Source organism: Syngnathus floridae, chromosome 15 (assembly GCF_059516105.1).
Source record: "Syngnathus floridae isolate MCC-2025c chromosome 15, RoL_Sflo_1.0, whole genome shotgun sequence".
Taxonomy (NCBI): domain Eukaryota; kingdom Metazoa; phylum Chordata; class Actinopteri; order Syngnathiformes; family Syngnathidae; genus Syngnathus; species Syngnathus floridae.
In genome coordinates, this window is record NC_142427.1 from 796549 (window position 1) to 814344 (window position 17796).

The 17796-nt window shown below is 45.6% G+C and overlaps 1 protein-coding gene across 1 annotated transcript; it reads right to left on the reverse strand.

Moving 5' to 3' along the window:
* Positions 1-13472: 13472 nt before the first annotated feature.
* Positions 13473-14727, reverse strand: LOC148385828 (janus kinase and microtubule-interacting protein 3-like). Its single transcript, XM_088399398.1, has 4 exons — positions 14227-14727; positions 14041-14106; positions 13911-13979; positions 13473-13834 (listed from the first exon to the last, which is right to left on the reverse strand). Exons 1-4 carry the CDS (start codon positions 14479-14481, stop codon positions 13607-13609), a joined length of 618 nt encoding a protein of 205 aa, XP_088255524.1. The 5' UTR covers positions 14482-14727; the 3' UTR covers positions 13473-13606.
* Positions 14728-17796: the final 3069 nt, after the last annotated feature.

Here is a 17796-nt window from a genome sequence, read left to right on the forward strand (position 1 = left end):
GCATGGTGTTTTTCAATGCGGCATGGTGTTGTTCAGTGCGGGATGGTGTTGTTCAGTGCAGGATGGTGTTGTTCAGTGCGGCATGGTGTTGTTCAATGCGGCATGGTGTTGTTCAGTGCGGGATGGTGTTGTTCAGTGCGGCATGGTGTTGTTCAGTGCGGCATGGTGTTGTTCAGTGCGGCATGGTGTTGTTCAGTGCGGAATGGTGTTGTTCAGTGCGGCATGGTGTTGTTCAGTGCGGGATGGTGTTGTTCAATGCGGGATCGTGTTGTTCAGTGCGGGGTGGTGTTGTTCAGTGCAGGATGGTGTTGTTCAGTGCAGGATGGTGTTGTTCAGTGCGGCATGGTGTTGTTCAATGCAGGATCGTGTTGTTCAGTGCAGCATAATGTTGTTCAGTGCAGCATGGTGTTGTTCAGTGCGGCATGGTGTTTTTCAGTGCGGCATGGTGTTGTTCAGTGCGGAATGGTGTTGTTCAGTGCGGCATGGTGTTGTTCAGTGCGGGATGGTGTTGTTCAATGCGGGATCGTGTTGTTCAGTGCGGGGTGGTGTTGTTCAGTGCGGAATGGTGTTGTTCAGTGCGGCATGGTGTTGTTCAGTGCGGGATGGTGTTGTTCAATGCGGGATCGTGTTGTTCAGTGCAGGATGGTGTTGTTCAGTGCAGGATGGTGTTGTTCAGTGCGGCATGGTGTTGTTCAATGCAGGATCGTGTTGTTCAGTGCAGCATAATGTTGTTCAGTGCAGCATGGTGTTGTTCAGTGCGGCATGGTGTTGTTCAATGCGGCATGGTGTTGTTCAGTGCGGGATGGTGTTGTTCAGTGCGGCATGGTGTTGTTCAGTGCGGCATGGTGTTGTTCAGTGCGGCATGGTGTTGTTCAGTGCGGCATGGTGTTGTTCAGTGCGGCATGGTGTTGTTCAGTGCGGCATGGTGTTGTTCAGTGCGGAATGGTGTTGTTCAGTGCGGCATGGTGTTGTTCAGTGCGGGATGGTGTTGTTCAATGCGGGATCGTGTTGTTCAGTGCGGGGTGGTGTTGTTCAGTGCAGGATGGTGTTGTTCAGTGCAGGATGGTGTTGTTCAGTGCGGCATGGTGTTGTTCAATGCAGGATCGTGTTGTTCAGTGCAGCATAATGTTGTTCAGTGCAGCATGGTGTTGTTCAGTGCGGCATGGTGTTGTTCAATGCGGCATGGTGTTGTTCAGTGCGGGATGGTGTTGTTCAGTGCGGCATGGTGTTTTTCAGTGCGGCATAATGTTGTTCAGTGCAGCATGGTGTTGTTCAGTGCGGCATGGTGTTGTTCAGTGCGACATAATGTTGTTCAGTGCGGCATAATGTTGTTCAGTGCGGCATGGTGTTGTTCAGTGCAGGATGGTGTTGTTCAATGCGGGATGGTGTTGTTCAGTGCGGGATGGTGTTGTTCAGTGCAGGATGGTGTTGTTCAGTGCGGCATGGTGTTGTTCAATGCGTCAGTGCGGCATAATGTTGTTCAGTGCGGCATGGTGTTGTTCAGTGCGGCATGGTGTTGTTCAGTGCGGCATGGTGTTGTTCAGTGCAGGATGGTGTTGTTCAGTGCGGCATGGTGTTGTTCAGTGCGGCATGGTGTTGTTCAGTGCGGGATGGTGTTGTTCAGTGCAGGATGGTGTTGTTCAGTGCGGCATGGTGTTGTTCAGTGCGGAATGGTGCTGTTCAGTGCGGCATGGTGTTGTTCAGTGCGGCATGGTGTTGTTCAGTGCAGGATGGTGTTGTTCAATGCGGGATCGTGTTGTTCAGTGCGGCATGGTGTTTTTCAGTGCGGCATGGTGTTGTTCAGTGCGGCATAATGTTGTTCAGTGCGGCATGGTGTTGTTCAGTGCGGCATGGTGTTGTTCAGTGCGGCATGGTGTTGTTCAGTGCGGCATAATGTTGTCCAGTGCGCCATAATGTTGTTCAGTGCGGCATGGTGTTGTTCAGTGCGGGATGGTGTTGTTCAGTGCGGCATGGTGTTGTTCAATGCGGCATGGTGTTGTTCAGTGCGGGATGGTGTTGTTCAGTGCAGGATGGTGTTGTTCAGTGCGGCATGGTGTTGTTCAATGCGGCATGGTGTTGTTCAGTGCGGGATGGTGTTGTTCAGTGCGGCATGGTGTTGTTCAGTGCGGCATGGTGTTGTTCAGTGCGGCATGGTGTTGTTCAGTGCGGCATGGTGTTGTTCAGTGCGGCATGGTGTTGTTCAGTGCGGCATGGTGTTGTTCAGTGCGGAATGGTGTTGTTCAGTGCGGCATGGTGTTGTTCAGTGCGGGATGGTGTTGTTCAATGCGGGATCGTGTTGTTCAGTGCGGGGTGGTGTTGTTCAGTGCAGGATGGTGTTGTTCAGTGCAGGATGGTGTTGTTCAGTGCGGCATGGTGTTGTTCAATGCAGGATCGTGTTGTTCAGTGCAGCATAATGTTGTTCAGTGCAGCATGGTGTTGTTCAGTGCGGCATGGTGTTGTTCAATGCGGCATGGTGTTGTTCAGTGCGGGATGGTGTTGTTCAGTGCGGCATGGTGTTTTTCAGTGCGGCATAATGTTGTTCAGTGCAGCATGGTGTTGTTCAGTGCGGCATGGTGTTGTTCAGTGCGACATAATGTTGTTCAGTGCGGCATAATGTTGTTCAGTGCGGCATGGTGTTGTTCAGTGCGGCATGGTGTTGTTCAGTGCGGCATGGTGTTGTTCAGTGCGGCATGGTGTTGTTCAGTGCAGGATGGTGTTGTTCAGTGCAGGATGGTGTTGTTCAATGCGGCATGGTGTTGTTCAGTGCGGGATGGTGTTGTTCAGTGCAGGATGGTGTTGTTCAGTGGGCATGGTGTTGTTCAGTGCGGAATGGTGTTGTTCAGTGCGGCATGGTGTTGTTGAGTGCGGCATGGTGTTGTTCAGTGCAGGATGGTGTTGTTCAATGCGGGATGGTGTTGTTCAGTGCGGGATCGTGTTGTTCAGTGCAGGATGGTGTTGTTCAGTGCGGCATGGTGTTGTTCAATGCGGCATGGTGTTGTTCAGTGCAGGATGGTGTTGTTCAGTGCGGCATGGTGTTGTTCAATGCGGCATGGTGTTGTTCAATGCGGCATGGTGTTGTTCAGTGCGGCATGGTGTTGTTCAGTGCGGCATGGTGTTGTTCAGTGCAGCGTAATGTTGTTCAGTGCGGCATGGTGTTGTTCAGTGCGGAATGGTGTTGTTCAGTGCGGGATGGTGTTGTTCAGTGCGGCATGGTGTTGTTCAGTGCGGCATAATGTTGTTCAGTGCGGCATAATGTTGTTCAGTGCGGCATGGTGTTGTTCAGTGCGGGATGGTGTTGTTCAGTGCAGGATGGTGTTGTTCAGTGCGGCATGGTGTTGTTCAATGCGGTATCGTGTTGTTCAGTGCGGCATGGTGTTGTTCAGTGCGGCATGGTGTTGTTCAGTGCGGCATGGTGTTGCTCAGTGCGGCATGGTGTTGTTCAGTGCGGCATAATGTTGTTCAGTGCGGCATAATGTTGTTCAGTGCGGCATAATGTTGTTCAGTGCGGCATAATGTAGTTCAGTGCGGCATAATGTTGTTCAGTGCGGCATAATGTTGTTCAGTGCGGGATGGTGTTGTTCATTGCGGCATGGTGTTGTTCAGTGCGGCATGGTGTTGTTCAGTGCGGCATGGTGTTGTTCAGTGCGGGATGGTGTTGTTCAGTGCAGGATGGTGTTGTTCAGTGCGGCATGGTGTTGTTCAATGCGGCATGGTGTTGTTCAGTTCGGGATGGTGTTGTTCAGTGCGGCATGGTGTTGTTCAGTGCGGCATAATGTTTTTCAGTGCGGCATGGTGTTGTTCAGTGCGGCATGGTGTTGTTCAGTGCAGCATAATGTTGTTCAGTGCGGCATGGTGTTGTTCAGTGCGGAATGGTGTTGTTCAGTGCGGCATGGTGTTGTTCAGTGCGGCATGGTGTTGTTCAGTGCGGCATGGTGTTGTTCAGTGAGGCATGGTGTTGTTCAGTGCGGGATGGTGTTCAATGCGGGATCGTGTTGTTTAGTGCGGCATGGTGTTGTTCAGTGCGGCATGGTGTTGTTCAGTGCGGCATGGTGTTGTTCAGTGCAGCATGGTGTTGTTCATTTCGGCATAATGTTGTACAGTGCGGCATAATGTTGTTTAGTGCGGCATGGTGTTGTTCAGTGCGGGATTGTGTTGTTCAGTGCGTTATAATGTTGTTCAGTGCGGCATGGTGTTGTTCAGTGCGGCATGGTGTTGTTCAGTGCGGCATGGTGTTGTTCAGTGCGGCATAATGTTGTTCAGTGCGGCATAATGTTGTTCAGTGCGGCATGGTGTTCAGTGCGGGATGGTGTTGTTCAGTGCGGGATGGTGTTGTTCAGTGCGGCATGGTGTTCAATGCGGAATGGTGTTGTTCAGTGCAGGATGGTGTTTTTCAGTGCGGCATGGTGTTGTTCAGTGCGGCATAATGTTGTTCAGTGCGGCATGGTGTTGTTCAGTGCGGCATGGTGTTGTTCAGTGCGGCATGGTGTTGTTCAGTGCGGCATGGTGTTGTTCAGTGCGGCATAATGTTGTTCAGTGCGGCATGGTGTTGTTCAGTGCGGCATGGTGTTGTTCAGTGCGGCATAATGTTCAGTGCGGCATAATGTTGTTCAGTGCGGCATGGTGTTGTTCAGTGCGGGATGGTGTTGTTCAGTGCAGGATGGTGTTGTTCAGTGCGGCATGGTGTTCAGTGCGGGATGGTGTCTTTCAGTGCGGCATGGTGTCGTTCAGTGCGGCATAGTGTCTTTCAGTGCGGCATGGTGTCGTTCAGTGAGGCATGGTGTTGTTCAGTGCGGCATGGTGTTATTTAGTGCGGCATGGTGTTGTTCAGTGCGGGATGGTGTTGTTCAGTGTGGCATGGTGTTCAGTGCGGCATGGTGTTGTTCAGTGCGGTATCGTGTTGTTCAGTGCGGTATCGTGTTTCTCAGTGCGGTATCGTGTTGTTCAGTGCAGTATCGTTGTGTTGTTCGTATTGTGTTGTGTTGTTCGTAATGTGTTGTGTTGTTCGTATTGTGTTGTGTTGTTCATATTGTGTTGTTCATATTGTGTTGAGTTGTTCGTATTGTGTTGTGTTGTTCGTATTGTGTTGCCTTTAACACTTAGCCTCTAACACTTAGCCTCTAACACTTAGCCTCTAGCATCTAGAAGGTAAATAAATAGGAAGGAAGGACTCACCGGTGACGTCTTCGCCCACGTCCAAGCGTTGTACTTTGTATTTTCATCCTTCTGACAGTGGAAAACATAGCCAACAAACACCGTGGAACCTAAACGAATGAAAGAAAACTATCATTTGGCCACAACCAACATTCACAGATACAACACAATGTGACGTGCGGGGTTGAGGTTAAAGGTTGAGTGAAGGGCCCTCGTTTTAAACTACTTTTTTGAAAAGGATTGGGAACAAGTAAGACGTATTTAATTTATTTAATGGGAAGTAGTAAGAGCTATTGAATTTAATCTATGTATTATATTCTATTGTATTGTATTCTGTTGTATTCTTTTGGATTGTATTCACACTAACCCCACTAAAACTTCAGCCCACAAAAACTCGCCTCTGGCGCCTAGCCTCTGGCACTTAGCCTCTAACACTTAGCCTTTAACACTTAGCCTTTAACACTTAGCCTTCAACACTTAGCCTAGAAGGTGAATAAATAGGGTTAAAGGTTGAGTGAAGGGACCTCGTTTTAAACTACTTTTTTGAAAAGGAGTGGGAACAAGTAAGACGTATTTAATTTATTTAATGGGAAGTAGTAAGACTTATTAAATTTATTTAATCTACTTTTCTTCCCAGGCAAAATTTGATGTGCTGCAATTCCAAATTTCCAAAGTGAATGAAGGAATGAAGTCCTTTAAATTATGATTTTGTATAAATACTAGGCATTAACACAAAATCGACGTCACAAAATGGGCAGACTTTACTTGTTTGAAAAGGACTGGTTACAAGACAGACTTTTTTAATTTATTTAATGGGAAGAAGACTTATTTAGTTTAATTGATCTATTTTTGTTCCCTGGCAAAATTCGATTTGCTGCAATTCCAAATTTCCAAAGTGAATGAAGGAAAGAAGTCGTTTAAATTATGATTTTGTTTAAATACTAGGCATAGACACAAAATCTACGGCACAAAATGGGCAGACTTTACTTGTTTGAAGAGGACTGGTTACAAGACAGACTTTTCTGATTTATTTAATGGGAAGAAGACTTATTTAGTTTATTTAATCTATTTTTGTTCCCTGGCAAAATTGGATTTGCTGAAATTGTATTTTGCCAAATCTTGCCTTGAGACCTGATAGGAAGTATTAAACGCTTAGTTAAATCAATACAAGTTGGTAATAAGAGCGAGTAATGTTGGTTGAACCGATGAATGAAGGTTGAAAGCAATTTAAATTATGACTTTGTATAAATACTAGATATTAACAGAACATCTACTGCGCGAAATGGGCAGAGTTTACTTGTTTGAGAAGGAGTGGCTTATTCAAAACTAAGATTTATTTAATCTGTTTGTTCCCAGGCAAAATTGGATGTGATGCAATTCCAAATTTCACCACATGATGGTGCCCAATTTTGACTTCATAGGACATATTAAACACTTAGCTTGTTATTATGTTCAAGGTAATCAGATTTGTTTATTATTCTAATGGCCTCTTCAAAACTATTCTGGATTACTACTTTGGATCTATTCTACATTACTTGGCAACAACATACTCTGTAACAGATTAGGCAGTATAATCATATATGTTAACTTGAGAGTGCCCACACTCAATCTACTTATCGTGATGTGTTAAATCAATTACTGTTAGACATTATTTGTCTGATAATCTACCAAATCTTTGAATTGAAGAATTTGTGATTTAATTAATAGCTTGTTCAGGGTAATCAGACTTGTATATAATTCTAATGGCCTTCTTTTGAAAACTATTCTGAATTACAACTTTGGATCTTATATTACTTTGCAACAATCTACTCGGTGACAGATTAGGCAGTATAATCACATATGTTAACTTCAGTGCCCACACTGTATTTATTTATGGTTATTTGTTAAATCAAGTACTGTTAGACATGAAATAGGAAGTGTTTAACATAAATGTTATGGCTACTCACCATTGTAGCTCGCTCCTGGTCAATGATACGAGCCTCTTCTTGCAGTGGAAAACTTGCAGCCAACAAACACCGTGGAACCTAAAGGAATGAAATTAAACATTAACATTTCGCCTCGACCAATTTTCACACGTACAACGCAACGCGGCTACACTTCTGCTATTACAAACGTAAATCTCCTTAAACACAATGAGTGTTACTTACCGTGTACGCTCTAGACGGTCCAGTTGCAAGCAGAAAATAAAGATATTTCCGTTGATAATCGTCGCTGCTCAGTGGCTCACGGCCATCGCGCCAACAGATTTGAATTTTGGCGGAGGTTCGGGCAATTACGTCATATCCGCGGCACATGACTGCGACGTAATACCCGCTTATCTGAAACGGCAGTTAAAAGTAGAGTTACATCAAGTTTTCTTGGAACCTAAACGAATGAAAGAAAACTATCATTTGGCCACAACCAACATTCACAGATACAACACAACGTGCGGGGTTGAGGTTAAAGATTGAGTGAAGGGCCCTCGTTTTAAACTACTGTTTTGAAAAGGAGTGGGAACAAGTAAGACGTATTTAATTTATTTAATGGGAAGTAGTAAGACTTATTAAATTTATTTAATCTACTTTTCTTCCCAGGCAAAATTTGATGTGCTGCAATTCCAAATTTCCAAAGTGAATGAAGGAATGAAGTCCTTTAAATTATGATTTTGTATAAATACTAGGCATTAACACAAAATCGACGGCACAAAATGGGCAGACTTTACTTGTTTGAAAAGGACTGGTTACAAGACAGACTTTTTTAATTTATTTAATGGGAAGAAGACTTATTTAGTTTAATTGATCTATTTTTGTTCCCTGGCAAAATTCGATTTGCTGCAATTCCAAATTTCCAAAGTGAATGAAGGAAAGAAGTCGTTTAAATTATGATTTTGTTTAAATACTAGGCATAGACACAAAATCTACGGCACAAAATGGGCAGACTTTACTTGTTTGAAGAGGACTGGTTACAAGACAGACTTTTCTGATTTATTTAATGGGAAGAAGACTTATTTAGTTTATTTAATCTATTTTTGTTCCCTGGCAAAATTGGATTTGCTGAAATTGTATTTTGCCAAATCTTGCCTTGAGACCTGATAGGAAGTATTAAACGCTTAGTTAAATCAATACAAGTTGGTAATAAGAGCGAGTAATGTTGGTTGAACCGATGAATGAAGGTTGAAAGCAATTTAAATTATGACTTTGTATAAATACTAGATATTAACAGAACATCTACTGCGCGAAATGGGCAGAGTTTACTTGTTTGAGAAGGAGTGGCTTATTCAAAACTAAGATTTATTTAATCTGTTTGTTCCCAGGCAAAATTGGATGTGATGCAATTCCAAATTTCACCACATGATGGTGCCCAATTTTGACTTCATAGGACATATTAAACACTTAGCTTGTTATTATGTTCAAGGTAATCAGATTTGTTTATTATTCTAATGGCCTCTTCAAAACTATTCTGGATTACTACTTTGGATCTATTCTACATTACTTGGCAACAACATACTCTGTAACAGATTAGGCAGTATAATCATATATGTTAACTTGAGAGTGCCCACACTCAATCTACTTATCGTGATGTGTTAAATCAATTACTGTTAGACATTATTTGTCTGATAATCTACCAAATCTTTGAATTGAAGAATTTGTGATTTAATTAATAGCTTGTTCAGGGTAATCAGACTTGTATATAATTCTAATGGCCTTCTTTTGAAAACTATTCTGAATTACAACTTTGGATCTTATATTACTTTGCAACAATCTACTCGGTGACAGATTAGGCAGTATAATCACATATGTTAACTTCAGTGCCCACACTGTATTTATTTATGGTTATTTGTTAAATCAAGTACTGTTAGACATGAAATAGGAAGTGTTTAACATAAATGTTATGGCTACTCACCATTGTAGCTCGCTCCTGGTCAATGATACGAGCCTCTTCTTGCAGTGGAAAACTTGCAGCCAACAAACACCGTGGAACCTAAAGGAATGAAATTAAACATTAACATTTCGCCTCGACCAATTTTCACACGTACAACGCAACGCGGCTACACTTCTGCTATTACAAACGTAAATCTCCTTAAACACAATGAGTGTTACTTACCGTGTACGCTCTAGACGGTCCAGTTGCAAGCAGAAAATAAAGATATTTCCGTTGATAATCGTCGCTGCTCAGTGGCTCACGGCCATCGCGCCAACAGATTTGAATTTTGGCGGAGGTTCGGGCAATTACGTCATATCCGCGGCACATGACTGCGACGTAATACCCGCTTATCTGAAACGGCAGTTAAAAGTAGAGTTACATCAAGTTTTCTTGGAACCTAAACGAATGAAAGAAAACTATCATTTGGCCACAACCAACATTCACAGATACAACACAACGTGCGGGGTTGAGGTTAAAGATTGAGTGAAGGGCCCTCGTTTTAAACTACTGTTTTGAAAAGGAGTGGGAACAAGTAAGACGTATTTAATTTATTTAATGGGAAGTAGTAAGACTTATTAAATTTATTTAATCTACTTTTCTTCCCAGGCAAAATTTGATGTGCTGCAATTCCAAATTTCCAAAGTGAATGAAGGAATGAAGTCCTTTAAATTATGATTTTGTATAAATACTAGGCATTAACACAAAATCGACGGCACAAAATGGGCAGACTTTACTTGTTTGAAAAGGACTGGTTACAAGACAGACTTTTTTAATTTATTTAATGGGAAGAAGACTTATTTAGTTTAATTGATCTATTTTTGTTCCCTGGCAAAATTCGATTTGCTGCAATTCCAAATTTCCAAAGTGAATGAAGGAAAGAAGTCGTTTAAATTATGATTTTGTTTAAATACTAGGCATAGACACAAAATCTACGGCACAAAATGGGCAGACTTTACTTGTTTGAAGAGGACTGGTTACAAGACAGACTTTTCTGATTTATTTAATGGGAAGAAGACTTATTTAGTTTATTTAATCTATTTTTGTTCCCTGGCAAAATTGGATTTGCTGAAACTGTATTTTGCCAAATCTTGCCTTGAGACCTGATAGGAAGTATTAAACGCTTAGTTAAATCAATACAAGTTGGTAATAAGAGCGAGTAATGTTGGTTGAACCGATGAATGAAGGTTGAAAGCAATTTAAATTATGACTTTGTATAAATACTAGATATTAACAGAACATCTACTGCGCGAAATGGGCAGAGTTTACTTGTTTGAGAAGGAGTGGCTTATTCAAAACTAAGATTTATTTAATCTGTTTGTTCCCAGGCAAAATTGGATGTGATGCAATTCCAAATTTCACCACATGATGGTGCCCAATTTTGACTTCATAGGACATATTAAACACTTAGCTTGTTATTATGTTCAAGGTAATCAGATTTGTTTATTATTCTAATGGCCTCTTCAAAACTATTCTGGATTACTACTTTGGATCTATTCTACATTACTTGGCAACAACATACTCTGTAACAGATTAGGCAGTATAATCAAATATGTTAACTTGAGAGTGCCCACACTCAATCTACTTATCGTGATGTGTTAAATCAATTACTGTTAGACATTATTTGTCTGATAATCTACCAAATCTTTGAATTGAAGAATTTGTGATTTAATTAATAGCTTGTTCAGGGTAATCAGACTTGTATATAATTCTAATGGCCTTCTTTTGAAAACTATTCTGAATTACAACTTTGGATCTTATATTACTTTGCAACAATCTACTCGGTGACAGATTAGGCAGTATAATCACATATGTTAACTTCAGTGCCCACACTGTATTTATTTATGGTTATTTGTTAAATCAAGTACTGTTAGACATGAAATAGGAAGTGTTTAACATAAATGTTATGGCTACTCACCATTGTAGCTCGCTCCTGGTCAATGATATGAGCCTCTTCTTGCAGTGGAAAACTTGCAGCCAACAAACACCGTGGAACCTAAAGGAATGAAATTAAACATTAACATTTCGCCTGGACCAACATTCACACGTACAACGCAACGCGGCTACACTTCTGCTATTACAAACGTAAATCTCCTTAAACACAACGAGTGTTACTTACCGTGTACGCTCTAGGCAAAATTGGATGTGATGCAATTCCAAATCTATCTGAAACGGCAGTTAAAAGTAGAGTTACATCAAGTTTTCTTTTTTAATCAACACAATCATTTACAACCGTTGACCAGAAAGAATCGTCGAAATTCGACGTCCCCCACAAACGCCACGCTCACTCGCTTTTCAGGGCAACAAAAGTACTTCTTTTTAAAAACGATGAGTTGTACTTACCGTGTACGCTCTGGACGGTCCAGTTGCAAGCAGAAAATAAAAATATTTCTCTTGTTAGTCGTATGTTACCATCCGCCGTGTCTTTGTCAACATCGCCGCCATTTTCCTACTTCCTGCTGCGAGCCACGCCCACGGATTTAAATTTGGGCGGAAGCTCTTTCCATTGGCGTCGTTTTCGCGTATAGCAAATCCGATTGGTTGGGAAGGGGGCACGGTTATGCAGCCGAGGGGTCCTGTGATCGGTGGGATGTAAAGTAGGCGTCGACGTCACGTCCGCGTCACGTGACCACGACGTGGCAGACGTCCTATAGCAACCGCTGTTTTGTTTAGTAGACTTACAGTTGTTATGCATTGACATAATGGCGCACACACCAAATAGATTTAAATAAATTAAATAGTTCTTCTGCCCACTCTCTTTTAAACAAGTTAACTCTCCCCGCGGATTTGAATTCCGGCGAAAGTTACGCCCATCGACGTCACGTATGTCACGTGACCACGACGTGGCAGATGTCATATAGCAACCGCTGTTTTGTTTAGTAGATTTACAGTTGTTATGCATTGGCATAATGGTGTGCACTCAAAATAGATTTAAATAAATTAAATATTTCTTCTGCCCACTCCCTTTTAAACAAGTTAACTCTGCCCACGTCCATTGACGTCTTGTCTGCGTCACGTGACCACGACGTAGCGACGTCATATAGTAACCGCTGTTTTGATCAGTAGACTTAGTTATTATGCGTTGACATAATGGCGCACTGGTTAGCATGGCCACCTCTTAAGCATGATGTTGCGGGTTCGACGCCTGATCAATGTTAGCATGGAGTGAGCTGAAGTGCATGGCGCTGAAGATTTGAATCTTTGAAATGCGCTGAGGTCTGACATATCAGGCAGAATGGTTTGCCATCACGTTCAACAAAAAATAGAAACTTTCCCACTCTGATTAAAACGTCCTGTGTTCATCTACGTATTTTCGTTTTGCTGTGCATCTTTTCCCTGCCATTTCGAGAGCCCAATTGACACTCATAGTTTAAAGAAATGTGTTTGCCCATCCTACTTTGTGGAATTTCACCACATGCGCTTATGACCAAAATACCAAATTGAACTCAAGTGAAGCCAACACGCACAACCCCCCCCCCCCCCCCACACACACACACACACACAAATGTTGATATGAACATAAAAGAGCCGCATGCGGTTCGGGAGTTGCGGCTTGGCCAAACCTGTACTATACAACTTTATTTGTATAAAATTTTCACAACAGCTGTCACACAAACAAAGCGGGAAAAACCGAAGACGTGCGTGTTCCGCCCACGCTGGATTTATTTGCACCTTTGAAAAGACACCGTATTGCCGCAGATGTGGCAAAGAGTACTTTTGGGCATCTGAGACGGAAGGATGTCCAAAGCATCACGTCACCTGCTCTGGTAGGCATGGTGGTGGGACGTTGAGGTCAACCGCTTTGGGGTTGGCTGAATCTTTGATCGCAGGATGCCACACACTTGAAGACAGAAGCAGAAAAGCAGAGCTAAATGCAAAATGTACTCACCGGTGACTCCAATTTTTTTCCCCCCTGAAGAAACAGCTGGACGGGTGGCCCCGGCTGGCCAGTGGGACTCTTGTTATTCTGACCCTTTTTAGTGCGCGTTTGGGGCAACAACCGTTTTTTGTGGCGCTCTCTTCTGGTTCAAAAGTGCCCTGCATGTGAATTTGCTTTTCCTGCCTTCTGATTGGATGAGCGCCGGTGTGACGCGGTGCCTCTGTCACCGTGGCGGGGGGTATACGTTGGCATCGGAGCGTCTGCCAACGTCTGAGACCGGCTGGCAGTGTATCGGAGGTGTCGAGTGCGGTGCCGCTGGAGCTCACTCACCAGCTGGTGTTAGGGCCACAGAATGAAGGCCAAGGAGAAGAATAGAAAGAGAAACAGAAACTTCTCCTCCAATTGTTTGATTTGTCTCTTCTGAGCTTCGATGAATTCTTTCAGCTCTTTGTTCCTCTAGGACGGACAAATGGAAAGTGGCATTCAAAAGCCAGTAAGCGTGCAAGTAAGTGCCGGGCTGGCTTTGGGCCCTTACCTGTTGCGCGCTGTGCAGCAGATCCATTCTCTCTTGGAGGATGCAAGCGTCGCGCTCCCTCAACTCGCACATCAGGGCTCGCTTCCATTGGTCCACGGCGCTCCTAAGCTCTTCTCTCTGATCCGCCGTCAGCACGTCATTCACGCCAGCGTGGCTGGCTTTTTCGCCGTCCGTGGCGGGGCAGTCCCGCTGCGGTAGCGCCTCGTACAACATGGCCTCCAGCTCCAGGATCCTCTGGGCCGCAATCCTCGTCCATCAGTGGTCCGGCGGGAGATTTGAGGGCGGCTTACCTTATGAGCCTGGTCCATGGAACACTTCCTGAAGTCCAACTCTTCATCCAGGTAGCCCTTCTGCTTGCAGAACATATCCTAGCACAGCTCAAGGTCAGAATTGTTGGGGCACATTGCCGGAGTTCCCCTTGGCTGATGTCGCGTGTCTGTCTACCTTCTCACTTTCAATGTCCAACATCTTCTGTTGAAGTGCTGACTTGGTCACTTTGATGTATTCTAACCACTGAGGAAAGGCTGCTGTCACATAAGCAGAATGCGAGAGCGTGCGTGGACGTGCGCGTTACCTTCTCGGCTAGGGTGAGAAGGGTCCTGGCGTGAATCACGACCACCTGCTCCTCGTTGGTGAGATTCTGCAAGAGCCCAAAGGCACAGCGTCAACAAGCTTCTTTCAGCGCAAAGCCTTCCAAAAGTCACATTTGAGCCGCCGAGTCTCGTGGAGTGCGAACATAAGGAGTTCGACATACACTTACGGCGTTATAGCCCAGGATGTCCAGCTTCTTCATCAGATCACTGATGACGATGTCCGGGGGAAAGGCGCAAGGAGCAATGTAAGGTGTTCTGGGACCTCGGGTTAAGGTTAGGGTTGCGAGGGACGCCTTACGTACGCTCACGCCCTCGGCCTCGCAGTAGATCTGCAAAGGGCTGAGGCCGTCTGGGAAACGGACTTGCAGAAACTTCAAGACGGGGGAGCGCCACTCCCTCTCCTGAAAGGCAGAGGCATGCATCCGTCCGTCCGTCCGTCCGTCCGTCACATCTCTGGCCTCAACACGCTTGTGCGAGTCTTCCCACCGCCAGCTCCAGGATGCGGAACTCAAGCAGTTCGTTTTGGTCTCGGATATCCTGGATGTGCTCTTTCAGACGCGCTTCTTCCGCCTCCATCCGCCTGACCTGACATTCTAGAAGAGACAAACGCGTGGACAGCTTTGGAATGTTGTGTCATTTTCATCCACAAATTCTTTGGTTGACTGGAAAATGACATTTGCTTTTCTCCGCATTTTCCCAGCCACATTCGGGGGGGGGGTTGGTCCAGTAATGCCAGACGAATGAGTGACTGAAGAATGTAGCTATTTTGTCTGAGAAAAAGGTGTGCTCATTGATGAGCTTACCTGTCCTTGTTGCTTCAGCGCTGACTCCAGATCTGCTACTCTGCTTTGATAGTGACCCATTTCTACCATCAGCTTTTCTCTGGTCTGAAAGGAGGAGGAGGGAGGCTCCTCCTCCTCCTTTCAGACCAGAGAACACCCGAGGCTGGGTGAGAACGGGGAGGCTGCGACCCGGCCGGGGGTTGCGGGAAGGGGCGCCACCTTGATCTCCTTCTCGGCGTCGTAGTCCCCTTCGCTGGTCTGGGCTAGCAGAGCGTAGGCTCGTTGCAGCGCTTGATATTCTTGCGTCAGCTGGCGGTAGCGAAGCTCCGCCTCTTCATGCACACACCAATGCAACACAGCACTAGTACCAGAATCAGTCAGACCGGCGACAAAGCACCCGCGACGCAAAGACGAGTCCGATTCCAGGCTGAAGAGGAATGTTTGGTGCCAATACGCTGGCAGAAATGGCGGGCTACCTCTTCGGGTTCCGTGTCGGGGGTTCTGTCGGTGTGAAAAGACAAGGACGATCCGTCCGAGTCCACCAACACGTCTTCGTCGTAGCCGTAAAATGTTTCGATGACCTGCGGGCGCGGAAGCAAACATCTCTCTGAACAAACTGAAGCGACACCTCACGATGAATCGACGAGAGGAACGATAGCGAGAAAAAGGCCATTTCATCTTGCGCAACACCAAGCAGCCGCAAACAAACAGACTCACCTTGCAGGACCTCACGCTTTGTTCCTCCTCAGAGATTCTCGACGTCGGTATCGTAGCAGCAAATCTCTCTCCTGTCGACACAAATAATCCGCCTTTGAGATTCTTTGGATGCAAAGGGAACGAACGGCTCCGGCGCAGAAACAAACGCGACTCACAATGACATTTCTGACATGAGCTCCTGTCTCCAGAGCCTGAAAAACACGTCACCGGCGATGATTGGAGGGACGCTCGTCTTTTCCAAAAGTGACAACTACAGGGTGTGTCAGGGTTTTCCAGATTATCTTTATCGTATCATTATGTTGCTTTGACTTTGACTGCAACCTGTAATAAATAATATTATTTATCCCTTATTTATCCCTATCGCTTATCCCTTCCTACACAAAGTCGTAAAACACCCCTTGCTATGTTTTGACTAGAGGTCAAGGGCTTCCTCTATTCAATCCACTCTTACACCCACCCTGTTTCTCTTAATTAAAATGCTCGTGCAGGAGCCGAGAGTCAGACTTCATTCGTACAACGGATGGACTCTCCACCTGCAGGTGTCCAAAAGAACTTACTTGTCTCCCGTGTGGTTCTTGCAAAATAAGTTGGAGCGAGCGCAACTCTAACAGGGTGCATTTTGCCACTAGCTGCCTACGGACAATGATGTCGCGCTCGCGGCTCATGGTTGACGGGCTGAGCAGCCGGGCAAGTCCGTCGTTTTCAGCGCACAGCGAGTGGCAAAGGCGCTGACAAAACGGGAGCTTTGAGCTGCTGAAAACGGCAAAACAAGTCTAAAGCGTGTTCAAACGCGTGCGCACAATGCTCCTGCTTGAAAGGTCGGAATTTAAGGGGCCAATTTTTTGGATGGCGGCCGCCGGCCAAGCTTTGGACGGAAAAGGTTTCCTGGCGACAGCGAGCGAGCGTGGCGCTGCCGTACGTGCACCGAGTCGCCTGCCTGAAGACCTTGGACAAGTCGTCGATGATGTGCCGCTGCTCCACAACTTGAAGGAACTCCATTTCACCGTCCTGCTGGCCGCAACCGCGGTCCAGGTCATTGAGCGAACTAGGCCTTCTCTGTGGAACACAAATGCAGTGGACTCTGTTGGCACGCCGCCGTTGTCCGCGTCGACTTACCAAGCTTGCCATCTCCTCGTTCTCCTGGGTGACAAAGCGCACTTTGTTTTCAAGGCGACACAGCACCAGCGAGAGTTCTTCATTCTTCCTGCTCAGGCGTTTGTTTTTGTACAGGAGTGGCAGAAACTGGCTTTCTGTTTCTCTCAGTCGCTTTAGCTGCAAGCATGAAGTGCGGGATGTGAAAGACGCACAACACGCGGGCCAGAACGTATCCATTCCTTTTGCATCGGTTTGAACGGAATCGTGGCTTTGGCTCCCAATAAAAGACATCTACCAGGCAACCGACTCGACGCGCCGCTCAACTAATAAGCAAGCGCAATGGGTGCCTCGCTGGATGGCGCGCATCAAACGTAGCGCAAACCTTCAAGCGTGCCGTCAATAAATTACCAGTTCATTGCGCTCTTCAGAAAGCAGGGCGTTTCGATCCTCCAGGTTCCTGATGACTGCGCTGAGCTCAGCGAATTTCAGATGAAACCGTCGCGTGTCCCGATCCTCCTGAGACTGAAAACGCCCCGCAACACACACACACAAGCACTCGTTCAAAGTTCAAAACTGTTTTTGTGCTACCTTCCTCCAGCAACGAACTAAGTCATGCGTACTGCAAGTGTGTGATGAGGTGGCTTACGCAATGAAGAGGATTGCTAGTAGCGGCGTTGACCCCACTTCCAGGGTAGTTTAGGCCCGCCCTTTGGGAATCCCTCAGGGCAGCGATCTGCTGCTCGGCAGCCTGAGTCTGCAGCTGAAGGCGGTGGACGTGGCCGGCCCCAGGGCTTCATCCAAAACACTAACCGCTCTGTCTTTCAGCTTGATCTCATCCGTCTGGATGTACAAACGGGGAGCGCTCAGGCAGGCGGGCAAACTCATTTGCCAGAATTGTGACAAAAACAAAGAGAGCAACCGGCCAATTTTTTTTCTTGAATCGACTGGAACACCTTTGCTGTGACAAAAGCGAAGCGAGCAACCGGACATTTTCTTCTTGTGAAATAGAATAGAATAGAATGCCTTAGGTGTCATTGCACTGCAGGTATACAACGAAATTGGGAACATAGCCACGCACCGCGCATCTGATCAGTCCTACCAGTCGGCGGATCTCCCTCTCGCAGTCTCTCTTGGTTCGGCTCA

What these genes read in the sequence shown, in the direction of transcription:
- LOC148385828 (XM_088399398.1), bottom strand. Translation starts at nt 14,481, where the DNA reads ATGCATGCCTCTGCCTTTCAGGAGAGGGAGTGGCGCTCCCCCGTCTTG. An exon ending in ACATCCTGGGCTATAACGCC is followed by an intron (nt 14,107 to 14,226) that starts GTAAGTGTATGT and finishes GGGCTCTTGCAG; the next exon opens with AATCTCACCAACGAGGAGCA. An exon ending in TTCTCACCCTAGCCGAGAAG is followed by an intron (nt 13,980 to 14,040) that starts GTAACGCGCACG and finishes GCCTTTCCTCAG; the next exon opens with TGGTTAGAATACATCAAAGT.